Source organism: Amblyomma mixtum, chromosome 2 (genome assembly GCF_055824585.1).
Source record: "Amblyomma mixtum isolate Tamu chromosome 2, ASM5582458v1, whole genome shotgun sequence".
In the NCBI taxonomy this organism is placed as follows: Eukaryota; Metazoa; Arthropoda; class Arachnida; order Ixodida; family Ixodidae; genus Amblyomma; species Amblyomma mixtum.
In genome coordinates, this window is record NC_143013.1 from 184,727,196 (window position 1) to 184,739,426 (window position 12,231).

A 12,231-nucleotide genomic window follows, 5' to 3' on the forward strand; every position below is an offset into this window, starting at 1 on the left:
ACAAAAACAAAACAAAGTCGTGCGGAAGCGAAGTCCGCGAGGCAGGAACCAACATTTTTCCTGTTTGCTGAACAAGCGCGCACTCACGTATGTCCTGTAGGAAGCCCTGTGCTCGCAGACATGCTCCACACCAACGTCGAACTCCGTCGTGTCCGTGCTCTCCCTCTGATGTGAGCCCAAGTGCACTCGTACCAGAGGAAGGACAATGCTAGGGAAGTGCCTGTCAATCAAAAGCAAACATAAAAATATGTTACAGCAAAAATGCATATAATGAAAAGATGAAGATTTACCGAAGAGACTTTTTTGATCACAGTTCATCACAGTTGATCACAGTATATGATGTTCTAATTTTTTTCCTCTTGGTACTGGAAGGATGCGTTCTGACGCTTGCAGTGCATTTTATGTTTCTCGCGGTTGCACTTGCATCGATGACAAAGGGAGTATAGTCTGTAAGTGTGAAGTCCATTACCTGTTTTAGCGCTAACATCCCGGCTCTCTTTTTTTTATTTCTTTGTAGAGCGTGGTACCGTCATTGGGTCCGCAAGCGATGAAGCTTCCACCCAAAGTATATAGATAATCAGAAGAAAAAAAAAGCTGATGGCTTTATTTTTTTCCTAAATAGTAGATTTCCATGTGGGTGAATTACTAATGTGTGCGGTACCGGCATCGACAAATGGATTAGTGCAAGGTACTAAAAAAGTTTAACAACACAAGCCCTCCGTCGCTTAATTTATGGTTGATCATTGTTTCCTACAGCCTCACTATTACTGATGCAGAGTGGTAATGTGAGCTAGTTCCTTCATTCATTATGGAGAGGAACAGTAGCCTAACAATGTGGAGCGACAGTTTACGCATATGTTGCTTTTCGTTCTCTCCTCCCTGTTCTTTGCGCTCCTTTGTCTCTTTTTGCTCACTGTTACTACGGATCATCGCTAAAGCAGATAAGTGCGTTGGCGGCTATAGAGGTACAGCATCCACCATTGTGCGCAGGTGGTACCGGATTCTAATTCCACTGTGCCACCGCGATTTTTCGCCGGTAAAAGAAGCCGAGTGGTGATGGAATCCAGCAGCCAGGCCCAGCATGCTGGCTGATCCTAATGAATATAATTGAGCGGCATTGAGGCTTAGAATCCAATGTTTAGTCGCAATAGAAAGGCTCATTTATCGAGCACAAGAAACGTATGGAAGCTACAACCATCGTGAAAGGAAAAACAGCACAGAAAGCCATACAGACGCTTGTAAGATATGTAAGGAGGCTAAAAGGAGACTTCGCCACCATGGAACATGTCTTTAGCATCCATCACCAAGTATCCTGACTGCTCACAAAATGGCAGAGTGCGTCTGATAGCCGCTGGCCACAGCCAACAATTCTACCTTCTTCCACTTCCTATCTGATCGCCTTGTATGTGTACTCTGGTCAAAGCATGCCCGTTCTCGATCTGCTCCCGTGGGCTTTACAGTGGCGGGTTTCATACTGCCTGGGTTTTAGTGACGTAGAATAGCACGCATGGATTAAGTCACTGCGTTAAAGCCAAAGCCTGCGGTCAAGCCGCTAAGGCTACAGGCGCCGGCCGATTTAAGGTGCGCTACAAATAAGCGTCGTAAGGTTTCAGCACACAGAAGCCAAAGAAAGTGCAATGAATGAGCGCCGAAACGGGTCACCCTCCTCCAGATACTCATTCACAAATGGACATTGTTTTTTTTTTTTGAAATCTCGAAAGCAATTCTGAGATTCTTAATTACGCCACCTATTTATCTATAGCCTTGCGAAGCCATTGAAGTAAACTACATTCAAAAAGACCTCCTGAAAGACCCGTTGTCCCCAGTTCCATTCAAATTAATTATAGTATTCATCATAGCGGTGTGTGAACAAATACTCAACGTGGAAAAAGCGTTACAGTTTTGAAAGATGCCCGTTGCAGAGTACTCTGGAGTGGTTCCCGTCCCAGTCCACCTACTTTTAAGCAAGGCCAATCAGTCGCTCATCCAGCGCTTCAAAGAAGCCGACAGCACGCTGCAAGCTCACGAGCGTAACAGGTGTCTTGCCACTCCGAAAATGATCTCTTACCTGACGCAGTGCGAGGCGGTTAGCACGTGCCGGTTGTCGATAAGTGCTCCAGCGCAGAAGTGGCGGTCGATGGGCAGGGCATGGTGCAACTGGAAACCGACGAGCCATGGCCAGCTTCCGGGGGCCACCTCCGAACCACCCAGAATTCTGTCTTCGGCTGTTAGCGCAGGGTCGATCACCGGACGTCCACACTGTCGAACGGGTGGCGTGGGCGTTGGCACCGCAAATGCGATGGTAAACACGGCGGCAACGACAAAGAACACTCGCCACATTGCGACGTCGGCCCACCTCTCCCTGCACATCTCCGCAGAAAAATTCTAGCAGAGCCCTTCAGCTAACCTCTGAACTATCTCCTTTACGATGCGTGACGACGGTGCGCGAACCGTCCGAAGTTTCAAATGGATGATCCCCTGGGAATGGCGTTCAGCTCGCTCCAGTTACAATCGTCGTTAGATGCCCTCAACCACACAAGCAGGCAACTCTGAAAGCTTTATCGGTGCGCTGCAATCAATAACGTCGGACATTCACATCTTGCTAGCGCTGATTTAGCGTGCGTGCATAACAATCAATGGCTAACGATGCCCCGGAGTTTGACACTTCATTTATCTCCTCATGCACTCCGCTCTAGGTTCCGCCCTCATGCAACTTTGGTCCATTATTTCCCTCCGACCAGGTGCCCACGTAAAGATAAGGCGTCGTATCTACCTCACACCACTGAACTGATAAGGCTTATGCCTGTGTTTTCCACGGCTTACTTGAACAGCTCGATTAGATCTCTATTTTGCCAGAGCATATTGCTCCTGTTTCCTCCTTCTCTGCAAATCGTAGGTCCTGCACCTGAGCATCTTACCTGTACAACGTCGCCGGCTTGTCTAGCATACTGAAAATCTTTAAAAATTTTCATTAAGCTATTCGTTTACTTTTTTCAGTCACTATATTTTTTGTATAGCTACCGACTTGCAGCCTTATCGTTCCGTTCCATTCTTATCGTTCTTTAGAAATACCGACATGGTACCAGCAGCGGCCCTCTGAGTGCCGGTCTACATGTCTCCATTATCATCTTATCTGTAATGGGACAATCCCAACATATCAAGTGTAAGTAGTCCAGATAAGGTGTCCAGGATATCCATTGGCCTAGTGTTGCTCATGCATTACGGCCGACGCTTTCATGAAGAATAGGCAGGTTTCCGTTGCAGCAGATTTCCAGCACGTCTGCAGGTGCGGACGATGTGGAATGTATTTACGCACACGCGGAACTCACCAAAACTCAAAAACAAATGAAGTAACAACCTCTTTCACTCTTAGGGGTTTGCAGACAGCTCGGAGGACTCGCAAAAGGGGACTTGGTTAAACGTGATTTCTTCCTTCAAAACATTTTTTGTCGCTTGCGCTTAAGTGGACACTGTGAACAAGTCCCAGAAGTCCGTAATATTTTTTGTTCTCGGCAAAAATCTATAATATTGCTATTTTTTGCTATATTTATGTTTCCCCGAATGTACCAGAGGCATCCAATGTAGAAAAACCTGCATTTCAAGCCAACTCCAATTCAACCCCCCAACTCCGATTCAGATGCATGACGTCTACAGAGAAAAGAGCTCCGTGATCACAGTTTTTGAAGTAACCTGCAGTATAGTTCGCTGCTGGAATCCGCACCTATGGAACTGTGTCGACGCACCGTGGTGTACATGCGAAACACCCCGGTGAGGGTGCCGGATTTCTTAAACTTTTTCTTAATTTTTTAGCCTACAAAATCCCTTTTTTAAAGCAACGCAACACCTCTGACATTAGAACGCGGCAGTCTATCAATGCAGGCCAACTTATTTTTGTGTTTAGTGTGCACTTAAGGATTATCGCGGTTTGCATATAACGAAAATGCGAAAAATTCGTTTTTACTACAATGAAAGTATCCGCTTATGTGAGAAGTTTTGTAAGCTATCCCGAAATTTTTTGGGTGAAAAATTGCAGGTAGTGCATCTAAAAATAGTTTAACAGCGGTAGTGCATGCTGCATAACTTAAAGAGGCGCAAAATTCGCCTTTCATGAACCTCGGTGCCTTTGCAGAGGCGTGACCTTGGCTTCATCTTGAAATCTGTGGCCCGAGTTTAGTTCTAAATATATAAGCAAAGACACTAAATGCAAAAGATTCGAGGCCTCTCCATGCGACTGCTGCGGGTCAGATGCTCTTCTTCCCAGTTGTCCCTAGCAACCGACGGTTTCGGCGCTCTAGGCCATAGAGAAAAGCCTGCTCTTGCACTCGGTTACCTACGCTTGTTTCACCTTGTAAGATTACATTATTCTTGCAGCGTCATAAAATGTCGGAGGCGCTGGTGTTTGGTTCTGACTTCTGTGACCATGAAATGATGCGCATTCCAAAAGAAATGTCGTATGGACTACTGTTACGGCAGCTACAAGTGAAAGTCAAGAGCAGCCAGACATGTCTGTGGTCTGTTATGAGCGAATGGACCGCGTAGGGCGTCAAGTACGCAGATCCGGTTATCCGAGCTTGATTGCTGGATGGCATGGATGCGTAGTCGATTTCTTTGGGCGCTGTTGCTACGGCACAGCAGCCGATCTCAAATAACTTAAATGGACCCTGTGCTCGCATGGAGGCAGCTACGAAACACTGCGTTGAGAAGGACACTAAGGGCTGCAATCCTGGTGCCTTCAGGAGAAGTGCGTATGGTGGCCAGCTTTGAAACGTCTCTCAATACTGTTTTATTTTCGTTTTTTCCTTATTTTGTTGCACAAGGTTCTCCGCGACTATTTCGTTTACTTTGCTTATTTTTATTTTAGTTTGCAATTCTAGGTGAACTTCTAGTCAGCACAGGGTTGATTTTTGAATTTTATGAATTATAAATTTATTCTGTTAAACTTTTACCTCAGTCTAAACGAAACTGCAGTGACTGCACCGCAACAATTCTAAGAGTAAAAATTTCAGTTTTGCAACAAAAATACAGGCATGCACCATTCCTGTAGATTCGCTACAATGAATGCTAAACGTGCTCTTTGCCACATTTTGTTTACCCAGCAGACTCTTCACAAGTTTACAGAAGAAAAGCAAATCGTAGAAGAAAGTGTTCCTGGGATATAACATTTAAACTGTGACGAAGTGGTTATACCATCATTGATAGTAAGCCAAAATATTTTCATGCACTGCGTTAAGAAATAAAGACTCTGCAGTTAATGCAGAGGCTGCTTCGAAAATAGTCCGTTACCTAAGAAAATAGTAATTCGTTATGCTTAGAGCAATCAGGCCGTGCTTCAGTGATTATCGGGCTTAGCACTTTAACTACAGACTTGTGTTCACAAGCAAGACAGCGCCTTTCTCTCTATTCACCAATAGCGGCCACAAATATTATATCATCTTTTTCATCATCATCATGAAGCAAGCTACGTACACTGCAGCACAAAGGTCGCTTCCGCTGATGTCCATTTAACTCGGTCTTGTGCCAACTGCACCCCCTATCCCCTGAATCTTCCAACTCTCATCTACCAGCCTAACTCTACGCCTCACCCTCCTGCGCCCAGCTCCTATTAAAGCGCACTCGGTTACTCTTCATGACCGTCGGTCGCCCCTCCTTCTTATTAGACAGCCTGCTTAAGTCTTTTCTTGCCTTCCCGCTTTGAGATGTAGGCATCTATTGCTCGCGTTTCTTCACCAAATATGGTCTCTGTCAATGTATCTCACGAATAACGCTGCATTTTCATTTGCATACCTCAGTGCAATGTCATCAATTTAATTTCAAGTTTTTCCGTGAGCTTCTGCGTTTCTTACTTTGGACGAGTACTGCCTAGAAGCGGCTATTTTACAGCGTAGCGATCTCAAGCACGCGGGCCGCATACGGCCATAGGAGCTGTGGCGTGCGACCCGCCAGCCACCCAATTCTTCACAATTTGGTGGCTATCTCTTGGGCTCTCGCCCTTCTGTAGTTAATGTGTTTATCCGAGTAGGAAACCGCCGAAGGATTACCCGCCCCGCCGCGGTGGCTCAGGGGTTACGGCGGTCGGCTGCTTCCCCGAAAGACGCGGTTTGATCCCGGCCGCGGCGGCCGAATTTTGATAGAGGCGAAATCCTAGAAGCCCGCGTACTGTGCGATGTCAATGCACGTTAAAGAACCCCAGGAGGTCACAATTTCGTGATCCCTTCCCTACGGCGTCCCTCATAGCCTTAGTCGCTTTCGGACGTTAAACCCTAATAGACCAATGAACCGAAACACCGCCGAAGTAGACTCGACGATCTGTTTATTGTGTTTCGGAAGCCTGTATGCAATGTTGTTTTCACCCCGCCGCAGTGGCTCAGCGGTTACGGCGGTCGGCTGCTGACCCGAAAGACGCGGGTTCGATCCCGGCTGCGGCGGCTGAATTTCGATGAAGGCGAAATTCCAGAGGCCCATGGACTGTGCGATGTCAGTGCACGTTAAAGACCCCCAGGTGGTCGAAATTTCCGCAGCCCTTCACTACACGTCCCTCATAGCCTGAATTGCTTTGGGACGTTAAACTCCAATAAGCCAAACCAACCAGCATTGCTGTTCTCACAATCACAAAAGGAGCGTTGACATTTTGTCTAATGCACGTGTTATAGGCACTTGTGTTGCTTGGTTCTCCACTTTCGTTTCTGAGAACAAGCGTCTAGCGGGCCGGCTTGCCAACTGCTTCAAGATGAATTGAGGAACTGATGTCGATATTAATCGAGGATTTTATGTCGATTGAGTTGTAAGGGGCGTTTCTGCGCCTAATATTACAGCAAACGAGAAACTCATAGGCATTTAAAATTCCTACATTTGTCCCCAGTGACCGAGAAGTGGCGAGTTACTGCATTCTTTGCTTTCAGTCTAAGAAAATATATGCAGTGCACGTATATTTTTAGGGAAAAAATTATTTGTGCCAACTATACCTTCAAGAGCTTTGGCACCTGAATCGTACTCTTAGTCGCCCTAAATAGCATAGGGATCTTTGAGTTCGTCCAAGAATGTGTAGAGGAGTAGAAAGCTCTCTCTTGGTCCCTGCATGACCTTGGGCAGGAGCATGTGGCATAGCCAGCTACGCAGCTGTGGAGGACCGCTTCATCTCAGCTCTGATTTCCGTAAGTTGCAGACAGGAGCCCAACCTCACCCCCATAAATACATGAGGCCGGCGTTTGCAGTGATAAAAACTCAACCACCTACTCGACCGATAGAACAGTGGAGATAAACAAGGAATTCTTTCGTGTATAACTTCATTCCCGTGCGTGTGTTTCTTGCAAGCAGGAAAGGTTTCGTCTGCGTACATATAGAACATAAGTAAGACTCTTAGTGGCTGTGGTGTTACGCTGATAAGGCAAAGGAAGTGGGACCAAACTGGCTGCCGTATTTTGAACTTGAAGCCCACTTGCGCTTCAAGATGTTCTGAACTCTGCATGCCAGACTATATATGCTTACTACTGTTTAAACATTTACTCGTGAAGATCAGGAAGCGTTTTTACTTGTTTTTAAGTTGTGTTATGCGCATGAAAAGAGGCATTTATTTAAAACTTCTTTCACGCATGTAATTGCGGTGTTTCCTTCTATAGTGCTTCACCTCATGAATTGCACGACAAACGGGCTGTGTGAGTAATAAGCACTTTGAATGTTTCCAAGAAACAATTTCAGGAGGAATAAAATTACGCCGAGATAGGTTCTACTGAGTCCCAAAGTTCTTTTCTATTGCGGCCAAGCTCAGGCGTGCTGCAGTGCAGTTGAATCAAGCATACATATACGTGGTTTCTCCTGCAAATACCACTGTTCCCATTGCAACAAACACAGTGCAACAGTCTACACCGACAGGGTGTATTCATGAGCATGAATTTGTAACTTCAAGCCCACCTTCGAAACAAAAAATTATTCCACGGACCCGGGCGTGCACATAGTTATAAAACCCTGATATCTATCTTTTCAACTATTTTAACAGTTGCTTAACAAACTTGCTTACTGGTTTGTAAAATTAGCACTGCTATTTTCGTTTTCAAACCAATGAATTGGTTTTTTTGAGGTCTGGATATACTATTTTGACGGAAAATAGTTCCTTTGAATCCAAATGATGAATGGTATCGCAAAGCAATAAAAATTATATCCTTTTAGCTCCTATCCTCGGCGAACTATTCCTGAAAGCACGCCGAACATCAAGCCGAACTTGTTCGAAAACGTATGAAAATTCTGTCAGAACTATGAGGAACCGAGAAAACATGGCCATGATATAATATGACTCGAGTGTGATTCAAATCACCTGCCTCGCCGCGGTGATTCAGTGGTTACGGCTCTCGGCTGCTGATCCGAAAGACGCAGGTTCGGTCCCGGCCGCGGCGGCCGAATTTCGATGAAGGCGAAATTGTAGAGGCCCGAGTGCTGTGCGATGTCAGTGCACGTTAAAGAACCCCAGGTGGTCGAAATTTCCGGAGCCCTTCACTACGACGTCCCTCATAGCCTGAGTTACTTCGGGATGTTAAACCTCAATAAACCAATCAAAGAACCTGCGATGCAAACAGAGCAGTTTCGTTTCCCGATGGCAAAAATCTCTCGATCATCACCAAAGCCTATCGCGCGGCCTGTTCTAACTGACAGCCTCCCATGCTTTGTGCTTAAAAATCGTCGGCTTCGACAAAGCTCCTATGTTCTGCGTCGCGTATGATTGCTGAGGCCGCTGAAAAGCAGGCGATGGCTATGACACGGCAAAAAGCGCTTTGTTCCTTTCAGGAGAGCGGTTGATGGCAGTGGCTTCAGCCAAGAATGCAGGCCTCCAGAAGAACCCAATAAGCCGAAGGCGGGCGCCCATTCGTCAGCTAAAGACTTAGCCAATGTTCGAGTGTTGATAGCTGCCCCTATAAGACAGGTCCTAGAAAACGCCACACCTTTCTTTCAGTACATTCTGTGCTCACATCTACTGTGACGACGAGCTGGGTGATCAGTTTTGCAATCATTAATTAAAAAGGCTGAGGCTTAACTTGGTTAAGCCTGGAGAATGCGAAGCATCATCGTGTCGCGTAATTTGGAGGCGCACAACCACAGCGACGGCGCGAGGTGGGCCCCCGTTTCTCCACTGTCGTGACGTCATCGTGTCACGTGGTGTGACGGCATGTATTACGTGATTTGGAGGCGCACAACCACAGCGACGGCGCGAGGTGGGCCCCCGTTTCTCCACTGTCGTGACGTCATCGTGTCACGTGGTGTGACGTCATGTATCACGTGATTTGGTGGCGCATAACCACGGTGAAGGGCTGAAGTGGTAGCTAAAGTAGTATGCTTCGCATAAAATAACTTGACAGGGCATCTGAAGTGAGGAGGAAGCACACTCTAAGGGCTAAAGGAAGTGTCATTTCGAACTTAGTTCCAAACTGGCATATAAAACTTCATGTATTTAACTCTTATGAATCAGTGCACCGCTGTGAGCACGTGCTCTTTGTCGATCAGAGTCCCAGTGCAGAAATGGTTTGGCTCGGTTCATGGGGTTTGACGTCCCAGAGCGACTCAGGCTATGAGGGACGCCGTAGTGAAGGGCTCCGGAAATTTCGACCACCTGGGGTACTTTAGCGTGCACTGATATCGCACAGTAGACGGGCCTCTAGAATTTTGCCTCCATCGAAATCGACCACCACGGCCGAGATCGAACCCGCGTGTTTCGGGACAACAGCCGAGCACCACAACCACTTAGCCACCGCGGCGGCAGAAGTGGTGGTCAATAGAGCATACATGTTGGCACTGGAAAGCGAACAACCTTAGCCACCTCCCAGTCACCGCCTCAATGTCACAAGAATCCTGTCGAGAAAAAACGCTAACTATTGTCTACCAGTACTAACAGATGCATACAATCACCGCTTCACTAGCAGAACAAATAGGCCCTTTCTACAAAAGCCAAGTTAAATACACAATTCTGAAAAGGTTTCTTAGGTTCCCCTCTGAGTTTTGAAATCATCGACATATATTGTGGCCCACCAACAACAAAGAAGACTATGAACAAAGCGGCGGAGCTTGAAACCATCTGAAAACTAATATCTTCAAATGACCTGGGACATACTGAAGTCATCTCTTCTATACCTCCTGTATAAAAAAAAAGTTAATCAGAATGCATGTAATAACATAAAATCTTCCCCAATACTTCCACACCTAGAATGACTATTGTATATTGTTCAGCGATAATTATGTAAATACTTTATAAATCTTGCAACTCCCATAATTATTTTGTTATTGAATACTCAAAGTCAAGTTACTTTATAAGTCACAGTTCTTGCAATTTTTCTGCAACAATTACTGTATCATATTCAATAAAAATTATGTAAGGAACTCTAATTCATAGCGACCCGCAGTCTTGAATAATCAACAAGAGAAAGCCGGGAAAATGTGACTATTATTTCGGCATTTTCGTTTTGTTATTGTTATTACCAACATATTTTGACGTTCAGTTCTGTTTTATTGAATTAAACCACTAGAGTAAATGTAAGAATTTAGTTAGCTATCTGGAGCCAGACCTCTTTTTAGAGCTATAGTAAATCGTTTTTTCGTTTCGTTCTTTTTTTTTTCGTTATGCACACTTTTTCTATGGCCTCGTGCCTAATTATTTTTTTAGTGAGTCTTGCCATTGTGCCGTGACGGTGCGGGAATGACAATTTTTATCTTTTTTTTTTCTCTCAGGCTCCCGACCATCAAACCAATGCATTCGTCTATGCGGGAAAGATCGACTGCTGGGCGTCCACACTTTTGAACTGGCGGCACCGCTGCGGGAACTGCAGCCATGATATTCGGGATGGTTACTACAGCGGCACAAATGATGCAAACTAAATGAATATATCGCGATATCGACATATCCTGGACTTGCCAAGGCCTCCTGGATTTTTTCCACTAAATCCTGAAGACTGCACGGTCGCAACGCACTGAGATCGCTTCAAAGTAACGGGACAATCAGGTCAAAACTCCATTTCGAATCACTACAGATATAAAGGACGTGCATATCAATGACATGAGCCTATGCCGGGTGCACGAAATGACTCGTTCAACTGCCTACCTTCTACAGTTTGGCCCCGTGTCATTCATAATAGAGACAATTAGATGTGCACTGACGCCATCAACGGCTATTCACCTCTTAGTAGTAAGTCCATAAATGCTGAAAGCTAATGGCATGAGGTTGCTTAAGGTCGCCGTTGCCTGCATCTGCTCAATTACGTGTACAGCCGTTCCCATACTCCATTTTCTGCCTGCCAGGCGCCACTTCCGTTAAAAGAAGGCGCCGTATACGCCTCATGGCATTTAACCGAACTATCTTCAGTAATTTCTACGGCCCGTAAGCAGTGCTACTAACTTTTATTTTTTCTTGAGAGGCCCGTTGCCTTCCATCTCTTAATTTCCTCGAACTCGTACATCCTACTACTGCATCTGCAGTGCCATAAACGCGGAACCTTAGACTTCCGGCGAGTTGTCATATCGGCCTGCACACGGCCGCGGAGCTCCATATATTTTTTATTATCATATTTTGCAGCTGCTATCAGTTGGACACATCTTTTTAGGCTCATTACGACAGTCGAATAATCTTGATTATGTTCGCCAGTCGCGATAACATTGTACGCGAGGAACTAAGGTCACTTGCCTGCGGTTCAACTCCGCACCTATTTCATTCCTCCCCTAATGGGATTGATGTCACAGATAGTCGATGTCCCTGGCTCTCCAGCAGCGATTAAGTGCCGTACGGCATATACGGGCGTTCTCGCAATCACATCTTAATAGAGAACCCAGCTTATTTCAGGACCTTGTATTACAGTGCCACAAAAAACCATTCCGGTCTTTGCTCCCACAGATGCTTTCAGGCGGCCACAATACAAATGAATTCCTGCAGTCGCTTTATCTTCTCATGCCATGCCAGAATCCGCGGCAGCTGATTGTCCTAGACGATAACATTTCTTCTCCGGCGCTCACTTTAACCGCGGCATGTTGAACAAGAATCAGAAGCGACAGAACACCCGGTAACTAATGTGTTCTTTTCTCCTGGTTCAATTACAGTGCAGGTCGCAAAGCCAGGGTTCTCTTTCCCGAAAGATACCGAACGATAAGGTGAGCGGCTGGGGCTACTCCCCGCAAGGCATTCTCGCCAAAGAAGTGTTCAAATGTAACTACCATTAATGTACGCTGCATGATCTCGCGTTCCACATAGCAAAGTCCTATTGG

The 12,231-nt window shown here is 45.9% G+C and overlaps 1 protein-coding gene across 1 annotated transcript in view; it reads right to left on the reverse strand.

Moving 5' to 3' along the window:
• Positions 1–12,231, reverse strand: part of LOC149361804 (transmembrane protease serine 9-like) — a 73,464-nt gene that overhangs the window by 22,474 nt on the left and 38,759 nt on the right. The window contains exons 7-8 of the mRNA XM_089568158.1: positions 2,069–2,385; positions 88–220 (exon numbers count right to left, since the gene is read on the reverse strand). Coding sequence (XP_089424284.1) covers positions 88–220; positions 2,069–2,385 — 450 coding nt within the window. The remainder of the gene's footprint in view (positions 1–87; positions 221–2,068; positions 2,386–12,231) is intronic.